The 22,938-nt window shown below is 39.6% G+C and overlaps 2 protein-coding genes across 2 annotated transcripts; both read right to left on the bottom strand.

Annotated features, from left to right (window-relative positions):
* Positions 1-202: 202 nt before the first annotated feature.
* supv3l1 (SUV3-like helicase) lies at positions 203-9,261 on the bottom strand. The gene is made up of 16 exons (XM_034680217.1): positions 8,638-9,261; positions 8,287-8,364; positions 7,687-7,794; positions 7,486-7,600; positions 6,755-6,923; positions 6,184-6,295; positions 5,931-6,008; positions 5,612-5,703; positions 5,345-5,525; positions 5,133-5,226; positions 4,583-4,702; positions 4,384-4,483; positions 4,177-4,257; positions 3,100-3,276; positions 1,543-1,691; positions 203-1,376 (listed from the first exon to the last, which is right to left on the bottom strand). The coding sequence occupies exons 1-16, from the start codon at positions 8,915-8,917 to the stop codon at positions 950-952; spliced, it is 2,361 nt and encodes a 786-aa protein (XP_034536108.1). The 5' UTR covers positions 8,918-9,261; the 3' UTR covers positions 203-949.
* Positions 9,262-11,472: 2,211 nt separating this feature from the next.
* Positions 11,473-21,709, bottom strand: vps26a (VPS26, retromer complex component A). The gene is made up of 9 exons (XM_034680429.1): positions 21,513-21,709; positions 20,122-20,271; positions 19,482-19,557; positions 18,811-18,967; positions 17,310-17,474; positions 17,095-17,201; positions 16,737-16,838; positions 16,082-16,191; positions 11,473-14,197 (listed from the first exon to the last, which is right to left on the bottom strand). Exons 1-9 carry the CDS (start codon positions 21,513-21,515, stop codon positions 14,081-14,083), a joined length of 987 nt encoding a protein of 328 aa, XP_034536320.1. The 5' UTR covers positions 21,516-21,709; the 3' UTR covers positions 11,473-14,080.
* Between the last annotated feature and the right edge of the window lie 1,229 nt (positions 21,710-22,938).

The raw sequence follows: 22,938 nt of genomic DNA, 5'->3' as shown, positions 1-22,938 counted from the left end.
ATTTAAATGTGACAGATTTTTCTCCTTTGACATGATTTGTCTGCAAAAAAAGTGAAACTTGATTATCAAAATAATACAATTAAACAATGTGACCCCTTTTTTATTTTATTTTTGGGCTTATTATTTTTAAATCATGTGTTTGTATTATTTTGTCACTTCTAGTGTGAGCTGCATTATAAAACACGAACCTTAAATCAAGACATTTAAAACATAATCGCTTTTAATCGATTAAAACAAGAAAAATATGCCATCTGTATATACAATACACCGAGCATCAACAATGCTGAGCTCTTAGAGTTTATCAAACTGCTCACGTTTCAAGATACGTCAGATCCAACTCATGCTGTTCAGACGTTTTACTCTCAAGTACACTCACACAGAGGACAGTTTAAAATGCTCACTGATCAAAATGCTTCTGAAACCACATTCACAGCACTGCATGACTCTCTAATCCAATATTTGGTTAAACCATGTTGTTTGTCAGTTTCTTGTTGAACAAGTTAAACTTCTATGGATGATTCAAGCCATTCTCAGTGATTCTGACTCATTGTATGCTCATGCTTCTGTCGGAAAAAGTCTGATTGGGTCCCTGATCCTTTCACAGTGCCAAAAAAAGCGTCATGGTTACAGTTACCTACATAAACTGGACTTTCTGTCCAGCTCGAGTTGTTATTTGTTATATTCTACTGGTATGCTGTTTTTTGTTGTTAATCTCAGGTGTATCTCGACTGATCATACTCACATTGTCCCAGACTCTCATTATTTTTGATACTTTAAGTGCTTTTAGCGTAATTAGATCCAATTTAAATGCTTTAAATCCTTAATTTAAAACAAACCTCCACATCTCATCCAAGATTTAGATCATGTGTTGTTGCATCAGTCCAATCTATGATCTCCACTGAGACATCTTAGCTTCTTTACGTTGACTAACACATCATCGTCTTCCTCTTCATTTCTTTTTCTTCTTCCTTTTCCCTTTGCCGTTATCATTGTAATCATCTGTATGTAGTGCGCTCTGATTGGTGGACTCCGGCTTTTTGTCTTCCAGCCACTCTCTCTGCAGCTGACGGAGAAGGTCAGGAGTTAACAACCCGTCTCTCACCAGCCGACCAGCGAGAGAGCTCTCCTTTTCTCCTGAGCCTCTTTGTCCCCTTAGACTTTTGCTGCTCATCAAATAGCTATTGCTAGCAGCTCCATGAGTTCCGGCGGTCCTTCCGCGCCTGCTGCTCTGTGTGTTCAGGGGGTCGGTGATGTTCGGGTCGGTGGCCTTGATGAGACGGGTGATGTTTCGTACGCCTTGTTGAATGATGTCATCAAGTTCCCGCTGGATTTCTCTAACTAACGCCGTGTCTGGAAACATGTCCATGAAACGATAGCTACAGAAGGACAAAGAGAGAAAAGCCCCAAAATTAGGGTGGCAAACTTTGATAAAGATCCGTCTATAAAAGTATGAAGTTGATTGTAAAGAGGACTTCACTTAACCAGCTATCACTTCTTCAAAGCCCTTAATACTGTAATTCAGTGACATGCAGAGGAGGTTACCTTAACCAGAGGTAAAGATCTAAAACATCATGAACAGCCTCCAGGTGAACCAGGTCTTTGATGTTTTTGGGGGCAGCCAGAGGCCAGCTGACATGGCGGCAGATCCAGTCAAATGTTAGAGGTTCATCTCGACTGAATTGACGAGCAAACTGGAAAAGAAACAAGGTTTAAAGTTATGTCTTATACTTTCTTAATACTCTACAAGCACAAATCATAAACATCATATTTGAAGTCCCTGAATCTCAAAGGTTACTGACAACTTTAGTACTGAATCTGGCTTTATCAGTGTTATAAAACCATAAAGTGTAGGTGCAAAGGTACACTGCCTACACTGAGTGTTTTTTTTATTTTATTTTTTTTACAACACTTGATAACAGACTGAATGAAAAAATGGACGACATCCCCAAAAGTGAAGCCAAAACATTAGCAGCTTCCCATGGTTACAGGCTGCAGTATAGGTCATAAACATAGACTGTATAAATAATGGACGTAGTATCCGTGATGTCACCCATTTGTTCCTGAGCGCTGTTTTGAAGCCAATTGACGGCGGCAGCCATATTGGAAATGCTGAACTCAACCAGGCAGAGTGTGACGTAAAGGGGCAGAGTTTGAGCCTCCTAGCCAACAGCTATGTGTTCCCGTCTGGGAGTCAAGTCAGTCATGTCCTTATTTGATCTTAATATCTTCTGAACTGTCACCTTAGAAAAAAATTCACTTTCCGTGCAGTGTGTGCCGATAGGGAGATAAGCTACGTAGAGCCAAGCTGTTTTTTGAACCAGGCTGTAAACATGTTTATTAATGCTGCAAAGATCATCTTTTTTTAATTGGTGTCTATGTGGTTTCCGGTGTTTCTGCAGCCAGCCTCAAGCAGATTCTCGATGAATTGCAGTTTATAACACTTCGGCATGGGCTTCATAGTTTGAAACCAGAGGTTGCTGCTTGGTCTTAAAGCCCCCCTCCTCCATGTTAACAGATGGGACACAAGTCAAAATATAAAATAAAAACACATCCAAGAAATCGTTATCAAACATGATTTCTGTCTGAGTGAGTTCTCATCGTGCTAACGTAAGCCTGGGTGATAACTTTCGTAGTTATTTGATATTTGTAATGGCGCTGTAACACCATGATTCAAAGACCAGTATTGCAGCTCCACTAGCTGATCCCTGGTGAACAGACTTTAAATGTGTGATTAGTCATCGTCCATCAGGGAGCTGCAGCATTATGGCATCTCTTCTGTTCATACAGCCAGTGAACTGAATCCATTGTAAGATAAACAAAATAAACTTGGACATTAAAGTCAAAACAAACTGCTACATGTGATCTAAATAGCAACAAGTCAAATAACTGAAAGCAGAAATTTGTGTATAATAATAATCACGGATTTAATGTTTGTTTCTGATCCCAGAAAACTCAGTGACCTGTGTTTATATGAATTATTTTTATGCCCCTCATTGTTGCTTCTGTTCATCAACCCATCCTTCACTGTTATCTTATCTCCTCCTCCTGCCTCCTTTGATCTCATGCCCTCTGCACATATTAACCTTTCCTCATCCTCACCTTCAGGAAGGAGGTGCACACAAAAGGTTGCTTCTTGTTGATGGGAGCGGTACAGAAGACGTAGCGGGACCTCAGGTTGAGCGGGATGTGCTGAATCATGTCAGCCAGAAACTTGAAGTCGTCGATGTTGCAGACGAAATACATCCCATCCACCTGGGAGAGGCTGACAAAGATGTCCTGCAGGAAAGAGACGGAGACAGGAGTCACAATGTTTATCAGGAGTAGATGAAGCTGTGCTTACATCCTTACGTAAATGGCCCTTTCGTTAACCCTTTACATTCACTGGGACATCCTACAAAGTTTTCATCATGCTAAATGGCTTTACATATAAAGCAGCTGCTTCCTTTAACCTTAGCTTGCAGACTGAGATCTCTACATACCCAACAACTTTCTGTTGAGTCCAAAGACACAACAACAGAAGAAATTGAAACCAAGCCCTTGGAGAATTTATCTACCACCTGTTTGAAAGACTTCCCCAAAGAATGAATTTGACCAGGTGCTACAAAGGAATACTCTTAACTTATAAGTGATTATCAGCTGAGTTTTATTGTTATTACAAAATCAACTATTTGTGTCTCCAGATTAAAGCGTTGGACCTCTCGTTCACTTTGCTATGACGATTACAAGTTTGATCATTCATAAATCTGGTGAAGTTGACAAGAAGTGTAAGTTTAACCTCTCTGTAACCTGCTACTGTTTGCCGCTGCAGACTTTGAAATCAAAGCTACATGCATAACACATCTAATATTTCATCTGAACCATCAGTGAGAACAGATTTTTAAATAGTAAAGAAATAATGATTCACTTTGATACTTTCTTAAAGGTCATTTGTGACAGTGACGTTCTCATTTAAAAAGCTCTGAATAAAAGAATAAAAATCTTGTTCAATGGGCCGTTAGTTTTTATATTTTCTGGCAAGCTATTGTTTCAAAGTCAAGAATGGGAACCTTTACTGTTTATCTAGTGTTTGTTATGTTGTCCATCTTTTTTTTTTTTACCTCAATATGATCTCTAATTTCTGCTTTTTTATACTTAATTAAATAGAAGAGGAATTAATAAATGGATTTCTATGCTTACAATAAGGTTTGACAGTGAAGCATCAGGTAGATGATAGGCAAACATCTCTATTTGCTCTGCTGTAGGATGTAGACCTGCAGTCTGAAACAAAGAACAGAGAGCGACATGTCAGAAACAACACTTCTGCTCCATATTGGACTGATAAAATATGCTGTGGTTTGACAGAGCTTTGAGTGTTTTCGAGTGTGTTTGTTTGCATATGATCACCTCTATGGGCTCTACAGAGAAGCTGAGTATTTCTTTAAGAATGGGCAGATCGTCTCGGTGCATGGTGGTGACTTCCCCCTCTGTGAACTTGGAGGAGAACCTGAGAGAGGAGAGAAGTTTCAAATGAGACGGAGAGTGAAAACACTTTTAAGACCTTGACCCATTCTGAACATAGATAAGGAGTAGGAGTGTGACTGACCTCCCTGCACGGCCAGCAATCTGCAACGCTTGTGATGTGCTGATGGTCTCCATCTGTTTCTCTCCTTTCTCATTTACATTGGGCTTCACAAGAGTGTTGAAGATGATACGTCTTATACTCCTGCAAAGAGACAACAAGCAGGAAATAAAGAGACATGAGCCCAGCTGAGGTAATATTATTTATTTGTTTACAGAATGCAGTTAACATGGCTTTAAATGAGCGTCTTGTTGAAGCTGTCTTGTGCAGGATTTAAGAATTTTGGACTACAGTGACCCCAAGTGGTGAAAGTTGAATATACCAGGAAATAACAGAACAACTTCAAAAGGTTCAAAATAACTATCTGTATCAAGTTTCAAAATAAACATGATGAATTCAACATGGAGTAATGTGCAGTATAACATCCCCACAGACTGGTGCAAGTAAAATAAAGGCTTGATCTGACACAGCCCTAACACCAAGATCATGTGATGGCCTTTTTAGTCTCTTTAAATGATTCATGTTTGTTGAATAATGAGCTCTAAAGTATTGAAGTGTATATGATGGTACTTACAGGTTAAGGCCCATCCCAATTGCATCTGTAGCAACCAGTATCTTGCAGGGGTCATCAGGATCATTGAACTTCTTGGCCTGTGACAGCTTGGTGCCTGCAAATTACAGAAAATCTTAACTTTGTGTCTGTGCCACAGTCTTGAGTTACATACAGAAGTTTATACCAACCAAACATCGCCATACATTGTTCTAAAAGCCCCCTCATAAACTCACCTGGAGGTAAGCTCCCATAAATAACAGCACACTCTTGTCCCCTGGCCTCAATCTGCCTGCTGATGGAGTAGATGTCATTTTTGCTGAAGCAGACGATACAATCTCCTGGTCTCAAGTTGTCTAATGACTCCACAGCGTGATCAAGCACTGAGAATGGAGTTAAACGCTGGTAGGTGCGGACCTAGCAACGAAGAGAGATTAACAAAAGAATATGGTGACAGTTGTGACCCTCCTCTCCTCCTGCTGTGCTACATATTACACACTCACCTCCACCTCCTCTCCGGTTGTATACATCAGCTCTCTGATAAAATCTATGGCTGCAGGTTCACCACACACATGGATCTCCTCTGCACACAGACCTGCACACATAAAGAGGGTTCATCAGGTTTGAAGACAAAAGTAATATCAAAAACTTGTGTACATTAGTGTTGTTTGGTTTTTTTACAGGTGAATAAGATGAATTGTACTTGAGAACGAATATAACATGCGAGCCCAATGAGGTGATTGATGGAAATCTTTCATACCACTCAAGAGCCTGGGCAACGTAAATCACAAAGTAAGAAAGAAACACACAAGAGATACTAACCCAGCAGTGCTCTGGTCCAGGCCCAGCCTCTGGAAGCATCTCTGATCATTTGAATTTCGTCAATCACTGCCACTTCATCTAAAAATATAAAAGTAAAAGATTAACATAAGGGTAATGTTTAATCAGTTTCTCAATCAGATTTTAACCAAATAGAATCCAAACTAAAATATGAGTTCAATTTGATGCACAGCAGAGGATCGTTGTCTTTTACTTTTAAAATGATGAAATGTCTCTATGTCTGATGTTTGCTTACAAGGTGTGGTGACGCTGCACATCTCAATAGTACAGGCTACATGACCAGCTGCTCGACCATCCAAGTCCATGAAGGTCCTCTCCTCACCAGTGACCAGGTCACATGGTACACCCTGCAAACAAAAACACACACATACAAATATGTACAAATACAGAAAAGAGTTAACAGCTCAGTATGGTCAATAGAAGCAAACATTTTAAAGATATTTTCAGAGACAAAGACAGGAAATAAAGAAAAAAAACATTAACACTAGAATTTAGAGCTGTTTATACACCGTTTAAACACTGTGGGACTAGCTATCAACACTTTAAAACATTATTATAAACATGTAGCAGAATCTGAGGTATCATTATTTTATTAGGAATAATTCTTCTTTGTTTAAAAACAAGATCTTAATTTTCCCACAATGCAATTCCACAGCAACAATTCAGAGGATTTGGTTCATAAAGATTTCACAAAGCTCCCTCTGGGAACTAAACGTTTTATTCAAATGTTTTACAAATATGTAGTTAAACCCCAGAACGGCTCCCTTTTTAGGCTAGATAGAAGGCAGGAGAGGACAGATACATACAGCATTGTTGGTTTTCTCAAAGATCTCATGGGCCAGCAGCTTCAGGGGGCCACAGTAGACTCCAGACTTGGCAGCCAGGAAGCGCTGGATGGCGTGATATGTTTTACCGCTGTTAGTGGGACCAGCATGGAAAACCACCTTCCTCTCAATAGCACGAGCCTCTGGGTACCTGACAAACAATCACACAAACCCTCTTTAACAACAAAGTCATTTTGTACATATGGAGTGGCAAAAATATTCATATGACAATAGATCATTGTTCTAACTCGAGATTATTATTTTTTTTAAAAGCCAAATATCAATTTTTGTATTTGAATACAACACAGCACTCTGCACAAATTTCCCTTCTATTGTGGCTCAACATGTCACCTTTTCATGACTCCCTGTGGTTGCACCTCTGACATTGACTTTACCTGCTTAGGAACATTTTGTATTTTTCAGTTTATGAGATATCATGATGTGTCATGATATGAATGTCTTTCAAATGATCGGTAATCACAGAATGGATGGATCCCGACATTATAGTCTTCATGGGCAATGCAACATATATTGTATCATAGCATGAGGGACCCTTCAATTTCCGTCCTATTGGACATTCTATGGCTCATATATTGTGGAGGTGCAGGTGTGAAACAGTGTTGGTAGAAGTCATTAACTCAAACATCACACATATAAACAACATACAGAGTAGATGGACCTGAGATTCCTGAGTTGGATTTTCTGAGACGTACCAGTTAGCTGGGACTCTAAGGTCTGAGATCTTTCGCAGGTCTTCCATGCAGTCCAGCATGGGGAAGATTTGCTTGGCATGACGCATAAAGTAAGGATAGATGTCATCTATATGACCTGAATACAAAAAAAGTTTCACTTTAGTTATTGATATTATATACAGAAACTACACATTGTGTGGTTGTAACTAAATATTGACAAACCTGCTCCATAGCAGATGTCGTTGAGGATGATGTGCAGATCTGCAGGGAGTGCTGTCATTTCCAGAACGTACCTCCTGAAGCTGATGAAGGCTTGGTGGAACAGACGAGCTGTAAACCCAAAGGAAGGACACATAGTTAACTATTCAAAGCAGAATTGTTAAATTGTCTGCCTTGATTATTTTCCCAATAAAACACAATCACACATGACTGAAAGCTATCATGCCTTTGCCTATAAAAGCATATTTCCGTTTAGTGAAATTTAAGGACACTTTAATCTGTGGACAGTAAGAGCCTGACACATAGCCCTAAGCCTTGTGATAATACCATAGGATAATACAGTACCTTAGTACGGTGGCCCTAAAGTGTAAATCACAACGGCAAATCAAAAACACTACGGCAAATCAGAAAAAAAAATCAGCAAGTTTAAAGGCCAGTTCATTGTCTTGTATGCAGATTACTTAATGGATGTTCGTTGGTTACAGCATTAAAGGTGGACAGATGAGGAAAATGAACAATGTTTGCTGTGGCTTTAAAACTGAAAACAGTGTGACATATGATGAAACAGTGACGTTTGATTAATGCTGCGAGAGAACTTCTCACCATCCAGGCCACCGTCCGCCGCCAGCTTCTGCATCTCCTTCTTCTTATAAAACCTGTTCAGGACTTTTAGCAGTTCACCTGAATCATGGACACAAACAGGAGAAGGAGACAAGCGTTAGATAACACTGATGATATTTTCTTCACGAAGATTCTCAATAAGAAATGAACACACACACTGAAACAACATACTGTGCGTTTGACATTTCAGATGCCCTTTGTACATGAAACAACACCCACCCAACAAAAGCTTAACTCAGCTTCAAAGTTAATTTCTGAAATTTATGAGAAATTGACAAACCCACAGGTGACCTAAATGTTATATTAAAGGCGAGCTCAGGTGAATGTCCTCACTTTTATCGAGCGGCTGGGTTAGCTCTACTCCCACACCCCCATCTCCTGAGCTGTCCGTCTTCACGGAGACGGGGACAAACAGAGATGTGTCCGGGGGTTTAGCAGAGGAACTGTTTGATGAAACATTTCTGCTGCAAACTGCTGAACCAGCTTGGTGTTCTTTATGTAAAAAAACAGACCCTGAAGATACATGACAGCTACTGGCGGCGATACGGGCAGTCCGAGGGTTAATGTGGCGTTGAAGCCGAGAAAATAGGTACAAACACCGGTTTGCTGACATCCTTGTGAGTCGTCTGTATCCCTGTTGATGGCAGCTTCTGTTGGTTACGTATAAAAAGTATGTTACAATCGCTCCATGCTGTTCAACAGGTGTAAATATGTTGATAACACACCATCAGTTACAACAGAGGACGGTCAACACTCTACTCTTCCTGCTGACACAACGTGGGACAGGCCCCGGTTACTTTTTTAGCTGCCCACATATATGCCTGTGCAAATATTGTGCATAAAATGTCTTGTTTTAAAAATATATTGAACACTGCTGGCCCAAAAATGGTAGACTCGACTATGAACAGTATATTAACCAAACGATAACAGACAATAATTTTATCTCTGACAATATGTGTCAGAGAAAGCAGAGTATAAACAGGCAAAAACATTGACACCTTTATAGTTGAAACCAAAGATCGTATAAACAAGAAGATATCCTCGCCATCGCAAAAAATGTCCAACTTCCACTTTCTCTCTGAACCATTTTATACAGTCTATTCTCTGAACATAGCCTGAGTAGGCGATCTTTGAATGTGTTCTCTGTTTGGTTGACTGGATATTGTTAGACATGTGTTGTTTAAACCAGATTTGTATTTTTTATACACTGCTTTTCTGTATGTGAAGGACCACATCCAAACTAGCAGTTATTTTAAAGAATACCAACAATTTCAAATTTGGTTTGTCTAAATATTGTATGCTCTATTATCTAATCACGCTTTTTATCATCCAAGAGATTTAATTGTTCGAAGATGTTAAAAAGATTTCCTAACTGTTACAGGATTAAGTCTCTCAGGGAAGAAATGTTATCTTATCAACAAAGTCAGAAAGTGCACAGCAAAAAGGCCATATGGGCTAGTTGTAATCAAGCTCTTTTTTTGCCCTTTCATCAACTGAAGATGTAGCAGAGAACTATCAAAAATAGTCAATCTGATCAAATGTTGTGATATAACCTGCAACTGTTCCAATTAAAGCTGCTGTTGGTAGGAATGGTGTAAAAAATGTTACTTTTTTTTCTGCTGGGTTTGGAGAAAAGGTCATAATACCCATCGGTACTCATCGGTAAGTGGAGTAATTTGAGACTATTGCGAAATCTCTGCATTTTCCTATGCCTTTGTATCAAGCAATGTTATTATTCCACCTGGATCCCATTATGACAGACCAATCAGAGCTAATCTCCAATCCTCTGTCCTGATTGGTTAAGGGGCGGCCCCTACTATGTCCTTCGATTGGTTATGAGCAGGGGAGCAGCTCGCTCGGCTGGTGGTGAAGCTTTCAGTGGAGTGTCTGCCCCCTGATGGCTGGCTGCAGTATAGGTAAAAAAATCCGTCTGGGGAAGCAGTCAAACTTTAAAAAATAAATACACGTCGTACGAATGTTTCTCACATCCGCATGCTGTGGTGATATGCAGTTATTTGACTGTTTTGTGTTCAAGGCCTCTTTTTCCTGAAAAGTTTATTTTTTGTTAGTTGTTAAGAGTATAAAAAACGGGGTTTTACTTCCGGGTTTCCTTTGATTCACAGCCGCCGTAGAGGGAAACTTTAAAGGACACACAGCATCTTATGACGCTACGCTCTAGGGCGGAGCTTGTTACAGTGGCTTCACAGGCTCTGGCTGCACAATGGCTGCGCCCAGGAGCCGGATTTTTTGGCTTCAGAACCGTACAACGGGAAGAGGCGGAGCAACGCTGTCCATTTTTATTTACAGTCTATGGTTATGAGTCCGGCACTATCATGACTGCACACGCCGATCTGTGTTGGGGGGCTCAGAGGAAATCTGGTTGGAAGGGATAGTGTTGACATTCAAAGTCCCTCTCTCTGAACAGATGTTTACTCTGTGACTACCAACAGCAGCTTCAAGTCCCTCATATATCTTGGACATATTGGACAGGTGGCCCTTTCAAGGCTTAAAATGAAAAACACAGCATAACAAAACATGTATCACCTTACTGAAGTAATGGAACAGTCATTTTTTGGCCACTGCTCTGCAGTACTATTTTCCAGTTGAAAATAAATATGCATTCAAAATATACCTTTATAAAAAAAAATGAGTTTAACTCTCCTTGATATATTATATACATATATTGTCTATTTGTTGTGTGCATCTGTTGCTCAGTCTACATGTTGCTTCATTTGAATTGTATGCAGCTAGTTTAATGTTTGATAGTCACTGTCTGATGCAAATGTGTACAGCACTGTTAAATGTTGTCTTGTTTTGTCTGCATGTGTCTTCCTTAACATTTCCTTATTGCTGCTTCCTGATTGTCTTGCTCCATGTATTTTATGTCCATGGCCACTTTCTCAAAGACGGTCATATCATGTCCTTATGTGGCTTTTAGGCTTTTAGTGATTTTAATCGTATGGTGCTATTCATACTTTTCTTCTTTTCTTTTTCTTTTTCGGGAGCCTTTTTAACATCTGACAAGGGACTACTGATGTAAACTAGCCTTTTGGCTAATTATGGCATATTTACAGAAGTGTTCATTCATATGCATGGTCCTTTTAAATGAAAAATAAATAAAACATATGTTGCTGTGTCATTTTTAAAGGAAAAAAACATTGTCTAAAATGTGTTCAGTATAAATTTGCTTTATTCAGGATTCATTTTGAGCTATATATTTGGGTTCGGTGTATATATACATATTATCATACACGCACACACACACATACACATTGATGGCATGATTGAACATTGTGAAAAGATTGACATGCAGGGGATGAGATGGGGGCAGACATCTGACATCTCAGTGTTCCTTCATTACCATGGAGAGGTATCTGAAGGACACCAAACAAACCGTTCATGTACAGTCTTCAGAGACATGGACAATGTGTCTGACGGGGAAACTAAGGACCATTCCTAGAAAATAAATAACAAAGCTTCCAAACAAGAGAAAAAAAAAGTGTGCAGGGTCAAAACATAAACCTGTAACAGTAGATGTGTTCAGAGGTTCATGAAATAAAATGTAACATGACAGCTCCACTTTCACGAGAGAAAGAAAAAAAAAAAGTGGTACTTAAGTTCAATTAAAACTCGTAGTGATTTACAAATGACAGTATGTTCTCTCTACAGACACAGGAGATCTCTGAGGTGAGTAGTCCTTGAGTGATGATAGGTTTCAGCTTTCATGCCCCTTTTTAAACCATGTGAAGCATCTCAGGGGAAAGTGCAAAACTGGCCACAGGTAACAGCTTATGGGCAAATTCAACCAACACAAAACACACAAAAGTTGCATCACTACACTGTGTGTACATATGTGTGTCTTCAAAACAGGACCTACACTGCCAGTCTGAGAATCACAGTGGATTAATGTTGACCTTACAGTGTTTGATTCTGCATCCTCAGCAGTGCTTACAACAGCAGATACGAGCACTTTAGTGACATTTGTGTTTTAATCAAACATACAGAAAAAAAAGCTGCATACTGTCAAAGAAGTGTTTGACAACAAAAGTTTGCTGACCAAGGCAAGCTTTAAAACATTTTTCCATTGAACCCTTTGAAATGCTTAAAGAAACCACATATATGTCACCATTAGCTTACTCATTTTGTCTACATTTTTAAGCCATGACTTTGTGACATGGGAAAAACTACACCAGATATATATGATGAACTTATAAAGGTTTAGTTCACCAAAATTATAAATAAATATATTTTTATAGCAATACAGAATTAACAAATCCAAGTTGAGACATTTCTCTCTCACTCTCTTCTCAATTTCTTTCTTCACCCCAACACAGTAAGGGTCAATGAGATCCATGTGTAGTGTTAATACAACTGAAATCAAAACCCTTGTACATTTACATTGGCCTCATACTTGGCTAACACATTTTGGATAAACTGATACCTTCAGCAGACCAAAAAGCTTTCTATTGACCACAATTAGTCATAAATAATTAGCACTTTAAAGGTCGTCAAAATGCCATGTGGAGAAAGTAAATCCAATATTCATCTTAACGGTTGAGCTCAAAAATCTTTCAGGATCATTGACTCTATGTAAGCTGCTACAGTGAGCTGATTCCTTGAAAGGTCAGTTGTTTTTCTTTTAAATAACTGTAATTTTGTTTCTTTCATGTGAGTTTTTTGTGCGTAGCTCTCCATCATCTCATTGAAATCTTTTAAACTTGTTTTTAAGGCAGCTGGTCTGAGCAGATGTCTTCTTTAGTTTAACAAAACTGTGATGGACCCATTTCACATTTTTCTGTCATGCTGTAGGCTAGATAATAATTATTTACTGGAAGTGTACAGATTGATAGATCCTGAAAATAACTAGAAGTAGAAGCTCTCGAGGATTTTTACACAATTAAATACCGGTATGTCTTAAATAACATTGAAATGATCAAGTCCATGTACCTCAATGATTCAGGTTAATGATGAGATGTGGACTGGAGCATATGAGAAGATGAAACACAGGGTTGAATTCATGTATAGACCCATATTTGTTGCACTGCTCCATGAAGCAAACAGCAGCCTCTTGCATCATCACAGCCTAAACTCAGTGAATTGTGAATAAACACAGAGTGTGCGTTTGGACTCATTGCTTAGTTGCTTTCATTCAGGCTGATGTTCACACGTCTTGAACTTCCGATTGTTGCTTCATTCCACAGAACATCATTTTATAACAGTTGTGAGAGGGAGGATGCTGGAGCCCTGGAGAACTGCTGTCCAAAAACGCAAAATAAAGCTCCTGATGGGGATACTCAGTGTGGTGGAGGTCTGTGGCAGTCTCTTATTTCCTTTTCAGTTAAGCTTCTGCTTTATTTTGCATTCAGGAAACTCCATCTAAATCTTTTTGGCTTCACTTGTGTTTGCGTGTTTACAGTCGGAGATGCTGGGGTCAAATAGGCTGCCTCACGGGTCCAGACATAGATTGGTTTGATTTGCCTCGAAATTCAGTACTCCTCCTTGGATTGTATTCCTGAATTGGATTTTTGTGCGTCTGTATGTGAGAGTGTATGAGTCCTGCAGGCCAGAGTGACAACAGTTGGACAGCTCACACCTGAAGCTGTGAAGCGGTGAGGAGAGGAAAGGGTGGTGAGTGTCTGAAGGTGTGTTATGTGTGTTCATGTATACAGACAGTTCTCAGTCCAGGGAGAGGGTGAGGCGTCCCTCACACCTCTGGCTGTTCAGCAGTGAAGAGTTGCGGTGTGTCTGTGTGTAGTTTCAGTTCATTGCATCGCCCTCACATCTCTGGTTGCTCTGCAGTAACCGGCTGGGGTCGGGGCTCCGGAGACTCGTAGCGCTGATGAAAGTTTCTTTTCCTCATCTTCTCTGGAGCTTTTCTCCACAAAACAATCTCCTAAACACAGCGGAGGGAGAGACTGGCATTAGTCCCATCTTAATATTTGATCAGATCAGATCAACAAATATGTGCAAACAAAAAAGAACTAGAAAAAAACAGAAAGAACATGGGATTGAATATGCTTCAGACAGAAGATCCATAAATGGGTCCCAGTACATACAGTAGGTGATGGTGATGTCAAAAGACTGTGCACAAAACTATTATACCCATAGCTTGTATTTTGAAGGTACATTTTGCTTGCTGTTCTCGGTTTTATTTTGCTTTCATCTTTAATATCTTTTAGTAATTTAGTCAGATTCCTGCCATATTTCTGAGTTTAAAACTGTGCTAGCTTTTCTTGCCACGGCTAAGAAGGAACCAGCAATAAATATTACGGATGCACCGAAACACTTTTATCAACGAAACAACACGGCCGAAACAGAATGTTGTGATGACGTAAGCAAAAACCGCGTCTGGATTGCTTTGTGCAAAAGCAAGTCTTGGCTGCATACAGCGCAGATCACAAGCTCCCTGCGACATTCACTTCACACCAGTGGGTCTTAGTAGAGAGCATTCCCTCTCTTCTTGCCCCCTTTGAGCTGCTAACTAAAGAGATCAGCTCCTCTGATGCATCTGTAGAAGACGTTATTCCTTTAATTGCAGCACTAGAGCGTCTTCTAAGCAAAGAGGTTGAGACGAACCACGGAGTAAATACAATGAAAAGTACACTCTTAGAGTCTGTCAGCACACGTTTCACTGAGATCTATTCGGATCCTCTGCACTCCATCGCGACTGAACTTGATCCGTGTTATAAAGATCATTACTTGTGGGAATAAAGCAGCGCGCACAAGAAATGATCCAGGCCGCGATGGATGTGGAAAACCCACTTGGAGACGGAGAAGCACACATCGCAGGAAGGAGAACAGAGTGCAGAAAAAATGACTCATCTTTCTGAACCAGATGAGGGGCATGCACCCTCGTTGTCTGATATGTTCAGTGAGATCCTTGATTTTAGTGAGGTTAGTTCACAGTCAGAGCCATAAATGCAATGGTAGAGGAGACAGGGGACAGATGTAACATTTTTGAAATTTCTGTTTATAACTTTGAGCTCTTTTGACCCAGTGTGTTCAAACTGCTATAAAAACTAGCTTCAAGTGTTGGCTAATAAATGGCCTAGAAATGCCTGTGCAACACAAACAGAAAATGCATGGCTTAATCTAAAATCCAAGGAGTGAAATGCTACAACTGCCTCTAATAGAAATATTCAGCATAATCATTTCTTTCAGTTTTTCGGTTTTCATTTTTCGGTTTTCGGTTTTCGGTTTTGGCCAAGAATTTTCATTTCAGTGCATCCCTAATAAATATTCAAAGAAATATGCAAGTCTTTGCGTTAGCTGCTCAATTAGCATCAGAAAGTCTGACTTTTTACCGCACATAGCAGAAAAACCTAATTCAGTTAGCATTTTTGATATATGTCACTACAAGTGCAGCTTTTCCATCTTGCTGTGATGAGAATTAGAGTCAAACAAAGGGTTAAGGTACCCAGTGGAGTTTTCTTGAGTTGATTCCGGACAGAAGTTGATTACAGTGCTTCCCAGAAACACTATAAATGCCCCTCCTTCCACATAGAAGCATTTATAGACATGTACCTTGTGCCAACATGTCAATCACAAGCGCTCTTCATTAGCATTAAAAAATGAGACCCATTAGAAGTAGTAGAGCACCAGGGTCCTACTTAAAATGTGTCATCTTAACACAAAAAAAACACGATATATCTTTGATACAAATGCAAACCGTCACATCTTGGATAATACCAAGTTTCAACGTGTGCACTGGTGTGCCAGAGAAATAACAGTAGTCCACTGATGTGTAACACTCCTCCTCTGGGTGCAGGTGTGTTACCTGCTGTTTAAAGTATCTTCTGTCCTCTTCATCCACCAACACCAGATTAAGGAAGTAACGTACAGAAAACTTCTTGTTGACGTCCCTCATGGTGGGTGTCAAGTCATATCCTAAGGACCAACAAAACAAAGCAGACGTTTTGATACCATGTTGAGTGGACTGTGATCAATAATCATTCCTGTTCCAAGTTTGAATGTCGTGACATGTAATCTATTCTTCAATATGAAGAGATAAAAATTAAGAAGAACAAGTGACATGCTGTGTGTGCAGTATTGTATGTAAGTGGGTGCATGTGCCACATAGAGATGTAACAGTATGAGTGCATGCATCTGTGTGCATGTGTGTGTGTGGAGGCGAGGCTGAGCAGGCTTGTGTGTCATTTCCTGAAGGAAAATGATAGCAACCGATGTTACCACTTCCTGTAGCATCGTATCAATGTGTCAGCTGAAACAAACTCTCTCTCTCTCTCTCTCTCTCTCTCTCTCTCTCTCTCTCTCTCTCTCTCCTTTACGCTCTCTCTCTCCTTATCTTCTCTCTCCATCTCTTTTTCTCCTGTTGTCTAACACCAGCGCAAAAAATGAGTGTACACAGAGAAGACAAAGAAACAAAGAAGACGATGAAGAAGAGGACAAAATCAGAGACAATGATGAATTACCTGCAAGAAACAGTCTGATGGGGATTGATTCTCCTTTAACTGGAGCACCATCCATGATCTCATACTTTGCAACTGTCTCCGTTTCAGTGGTAGTACTGGGACCTGAAAATGAGGACAGCGGTTACATTAAGTGAGCCATATGGAAGACAATAAAGTGGAGCAGAGCTGAGAGGAGATTCTGTAATCTGACAGGACTGTAAACACTGAGCAGAGGAAGAAACTGTCTGCGATTTAAAGCTAGAAAAGAACAAAGTTAATGAAGTATAAGAATGACAATTATCAAGCGAGCACAGAATCATGCTGCTGGTCAATTAACATTTACATCCATGTTTCTAAACTATGTCAGGGTTATTATTACCTATGCCTGTTATCTCCTTCTTGATTAGCTGCAGCTCCATGTGTTGGATCTTGATCCTGACCAGCAGGAAGTAGATCTTCCCAACAATCACGTCCTTCAGATGATATCTGACAAACAGTTACATCAAAAAGCTGCTCAGACTGATTAACAGGGAGTTTTTTTTTTTGTTTCTGTGGGCTGGATATTAACAGAGATTGAAGTGACATTGATCTTACTTTGATTTGTTGTACTCAAACTCAATGTGCAGACAGTCTTCTATTCCGACCTCCATCTTGATCGAGTTGTTGACGTCTGGGTAGGTGGCTAACTGGTGGACAATCAGCTCGTACTCTTTCACTAAGTCAGACAGACGACGGACTATTGTCACCCGGAGGAAATACCTGCAAGAACACACAGACGACACGAGCTGGAAGAGTCACGTACAGGACTGAAACAACAAGCAATGACTTTTAATCATATTTTGCACTGCTGTGAACACAAACACTGTTCTTTCTAAATGTAGTCAGTGCTGGGCTGTTACATAAGTTACACTGAAGCAACAACTAGATCTTTAGTTTTATGGGAACAGACTTCAGTGAGTGATTGATCTTAAAATATAAACTAAACAAAAACAAAACCTTATTTCTGTATTCAAAACAGATCTTTTAATCGTTTATTAAGGCCTGATAAACAACATAAGCTATACAACAGTCAAATTTGGGAACTTTGAGTTTTAATAAACAAAAAGACTGCAAATAAATTAAATAATTATGTTAATTATTTCAGTATAACTTATTATGATGATCACTGACAGTATCAACTCAACTTCATTGAGTTATTCATCTTTGTTGGGATTTTTTCTTGATGTTCCCATGCAGTAGGAAAATGGCCCACGATATGAAGATGTGAAGTAACTGTATAATGAAATCTGTTCTTTTTACAGGTTCCTCTGCCTGGACTCAACTCCCCACAAACATGAGAGTGATCAAAATTTTCTTTTAAAAAGGCACTTAAACAAATGCTGATGAATTTCTCACAGACATTATTATGTAAACACTGTTTTGAAAGTCTTTGTTTTATTATTTTTTGGTGCCATATGTTTGTGACAATTTTGTTTGTGTTTCCATTATTTTGTAGTTTAATGCTAGTTATCGTTTATTTGCTCAGATACTTAGTTTATTTTTCATTTTCATTCTTGATTTTTATAATTGGCTGCTACTGCATCTTTGTTTTATGGATAATGTGTGATTTTAAATAATTGTTTTTCTTGTTTATGTTTTGTTGTGTGGACCCAAGGAAGACTAGCAACCACAATATGGAAGCTAATAGAGATCCTAATAAAGACATTTTAAAAAAAAGAGAGATATGAGAGGGAATAACTGGCTAGCAGAAGTAAAAAGAAGTCCATCAAAGCCATCTAGTGTTACACATAAACCCCTGCGTGATTAATTTAGCCATATCATAAATTATTGTTTTATACAAGCAGCTTGTAGAACTAAAAAGTAATAAGCCACATATTTTTTCTTTTTGGTTTATTCAATCATTCATTTAGTTCCTCCAATCTGCTAGATCTAGATTAACTGTAACAATTCAAACATTTTCCTGCAACCCAGAATAGTTCTAAATCTCTTTGCTCTTTGCTATCACCAATTGAATGCTTCATGTCCATTCAGATTTCTTCGTCAGGACTAAAACCCTGCGGCTTGTTTTATATGACAGTTGTGTTAATAAATATACCTTAGCCTAACATTGGCTCCGGTGTAGGACTCGTAAGGCTTCTCCACCTGCATGAACTCAAAGTCGTAGCTCCTGTTCTGGGCAAGTTCTCCGGGTAGGGCCAACTCTTTCACCAAGTCCACAAACTCATGGGTGTTGCTCTTGTCAGAAAAAAGCTCTGAAACAAAAGACAGACATCAGGGTGGATTTAGCATTATTAGTGGTCTGAATATTTTTTAAGTCACACTGTAAAAACTTTATTACAGCATCTTTTTTTATGTTGTTGTTTCATATTCTTTCAACACAATGCCCTCATTACCCTCCTCCTTCTGCAAATACAGCGGTGGGAGGGTTTAACTGTACTATGGCGGGCGGCACATGACGACCACATGCTCTGTTAAACCCTTTAGCCACATGAGAAAGCCAGCAGCCTATTGTTGACAAGTAGTTTTACAGCTGTAAAGACCAAAGCACTCTGTGCAATTCAAAGATTTTGTGGGGTTAGTTGCACAAGGAAATCTAGAGGTTTTAATTGTTAAACAGAATATATCCACCAACATGTTGAAATAACATAACAACAGAAGAATTCATTAAACTTGAAGAGAACATTTCTATTGACATACACTTCTTAACTCTTGCAAAAGCCAGATAAGTACAGACGGATCATAACAGAGAGAGATTAATAAGCTCACCTATCTGTCCGACAAACTCGATGCGAATGCCTTGATGCTCTAAGCGCTTCCCCCCCTGCTTCACATTCAGATTCACCTGGAGAGCAAAGATTTAAGCAGATGAAGCATCACATGAGCCAAAAACCTATTTAGGAAAATGCCACTTCAAAAAGAGAAAACTACAAAGAAGAAGAAGAGCTATTTCTGTTATTTGCATCTGCTTGTAGTGCAGTAATAAACATTTTAGTGAAGTGCTGGTGCATAAAGGGGTTAAGCTTGGCTGCACAAGGGGATGAATAATCATGAAAATACAGTAAGACAAATTTATATTGGGAAGACTTCAATATCACTCAAATAGAGCTGCTACATCAGCTGATACATCCTTGGATCCTACACACAGATGCTTCACTTCTGAAGCCAGAACAAATCTTGAGCACACACACACACACACACCAAATGAACCTTAATTTCCCACTGGGCTCAGTTAAAGAGAAGATCCCAGAATAGAGAGTGGAGATGTCCACTATGTGCTGACTGAGCACTGTTAACTCATATATAAACTGACAGCAAATTTAAATCATGGCTCATGTGTGTTGGAGCCTCTTAATGAACATTGTGAGGCTCTGGATCCCTCTTCATTATTAATGTAAACTCAGTTTACCTTGCCAGACACAGACTCTCCATCGTAGAAAAGGTAGTGTTTCTCCACTTTTCCTTCTTCTGTTTTCAGCTCGGCTGTCTTTCTGTTTTCTGCGTCGTTCAGCAGGACATCTATCTCACACACCGGCCCAAACAAACCCCCTAGGAAACTCTGAAAACACATAAAAGAAAGCAATGATACTTGTCAAAGTTTAATAGCTGGTGGGTTGTCTTTTTTTTTTTATTATCTCAAATTCTTACAAGGTTTGCCCACTCTTGAAATGCTGTAGATGATAAGTCAAAAGAAGTCTTTAAAAACGTAATGAAACAAAGCAAACAAAAGAGGCTTTCAGGCAAACAAAAACAGCAGGCCGGTAAACCTGTTTCAAACATATACTGGGGCAATCCTGATCTAAGACTTAAACACAATGTCAGCTGCACTCCAATCTAGCTTACAGTTGTGACAGGAGGACAGGACTGAGGTTGTTTTCTAGTTTACAGGGTGTAGCTGTCTGCAGTGATCACAAACGTCACCACAGCTTGTAACTTTACACCTTTAAGTGTTTCTGTGTGTGGACCTGTGGACATGAATGAGCCTGATGTGAAAGCCACAGTATATGACCATATTAATGTTGAAACAGAGGGATATCATCTGTTATTCCACCATTGTCTGGCTGCTTGAATTACTTATCAGCAGCTACACAAACACATATTTTCCTCTGAGCTGGCAAAACACATGCTCCTGCATGCAGCAAACCTAAATCAGCCCAATCATTAAGATGTCAGCATCGACTCATGACTAAATGGACACCATTGGGATGCTTTGAACATCATTGTTTCTTGTTATGGAGGATACTCTAGGCAGAAAGCATTATACCAACCAACTTCATAATAACAAATAACTTACCAGCAGCAATGCAGCATATTAAACGAGCATCATCTACTTATGGATGCAATTTTGTCCTGAGATGCTAAAGGCAATATTCAATAACCGCATTTTCGTATTATATTTAATTCCAAATATATCTGTATATATATAATCTGACATGCATGATGTGACATACGGAACAACTTCTCATTACACTGCGCTGCGCTGCGAATAGTAACATGTCTCTGTTTAGCCTCACTGCGGCTCCTGCTGCAGACAATAATGCAAACCTGAGTTCTTTAAAACTAAATGAACACTGAGTTAATATCATCACTAGCAGAAAGGTTGACTATGAACTAAATACATCACTGAGAAAGAGCAGACGGCCTCGTACTACTGCTAACACAGCTAGCTTCCCTGTCAAACTTTAATGCTGAATCGTATCTGTTGAGTACAACGTTGAGTCCATGATGATTCAGAGTTTTTTAATGGATTAATATCCTCTATAATCCCAGAGTAGTCCGAACTGCTGGTTTTACACTCACCATGTTTGCTGTGTGGACAGTTGAAGCTAACAGCTAGCCTCGCTCCGTGTAGCCTGTCTGTCTGAACCAGGAGGTAGTATCAAGCCTCAGCGTCATGTGACCCAGGTCACGTGTGTGTGTGTGTGTGTGTGTGTGTGTGTGTGTGTGTGTGTGTGTGTGTGTGTGTGTGTGTGTGTGTGCGCGCGCGCGCGCGCGTGCATGTGCATGTCCACATGATGGTGCTCTTGAGCAGGGGTTTCCAAACTTTACAACCAGCGACCCCCAAAATATAGGTGTCAAAGACTTGCGACCCCCACTGTCCCTCAAAGTGGTTTGATGTGGCTTCATTTGGCTGGTCTACAGAAAATGAGCCTACCTATATGAGCGTGTGTCTGTTTCCTGTGCTGTTATGAATTAATCTACTGCTACTGATGCTTTTGATAATTAACTGTTTACTAACTCTAAACTTAGGAGTCATCTGTCAAAAAGAAAGGCAGAAAACTCATTACATTTTCTATTTTCAAGGTTTTATTTCAAGGTTAGCTACTATTTTTGTTGATTTTCTTCACTATAATGGGTAAAATTTACAATTTTTAGATAACTATCTAAAATCATCATCTCAGACCCCCAATTTGTATCTTGCGACCCCCCAGGGGGTCCCGACCCACACTCCCGACCCACACTTTCGGTACCCCTGTTCTTCAGTATTAGTACCCCTGTTTTTAGAGTCAGAAACTGAGGGAAAGGGCTGCTTTTAAACATAATCCCTGACTTGAGGTGGAATGTTTTATAGACACTGCTCATCTGTTTAGTATAGTCTCTGTGTGTACTATTCCTGTATCATGTTTATTCAAACCAATACTAAACTAGCACTAGCTGAGCTGTCGCCCACACTTTAATTCGTAAATAGCAGGATGCTGCGAATGCCTTGGAATCTCCCAGGAGGAGCTGGTAAACATTGCAGAGGAGAAGGGTGTTTGGGTCAACTTGCCATCACAGACTGAACTGCGGATACGCTCAGGAAAATGGATAGATGGATACTTGTTCTGTCTTGTTTCACTTGGAGAAACAATCTTTTATCTCAGTGAGATCAAGTTGAGAGATATACAAAGTAAAAAAAAACCCAAAAGCTACGGATGTCAAAATGTTATTTCCATTTCACCTAAAATAATCTCACAAGGAGCCCAATCATGTGTTTATAAAGAAGTGTGGCTATCATTTGAAATGATAGTCAATAGTGGGCCATTTCAAAGTTGAAATCTCTTATGAGTACCTGAGATCAACTCAAGATGGCACCTTTGCCATGTCTGTTACTCATCGACTGAATTATCAGCTGGTACAGTGCAGGTCAGGTTGTAAGAAAATGTTGCTATGATGCGAGTCTTACAGTAACTCTGTTTTTAGTTGACTTCTGGTTGTTTCCAAACTAACGTCAGTTTAACACATT

Source organism: Notolabrus celidotus, chromosome 3 (assembly GCF_009762535.1).
Source record: "Notolabrus celidotus isolate fNotCel1 chromosome 3, fNotCel1.pri, whole genome shotgun sequence".
Taxonomy (NCBI): domain Eukaryota; kingdom Metazoa; phylum Chordata; class Actinopteri; order Labriformes; family Labridae; genus Notolabrus; species Notolabrus celidotus.
This window is presented reverse-complemented; position numbering and strand designations above follow the sequence as displayed.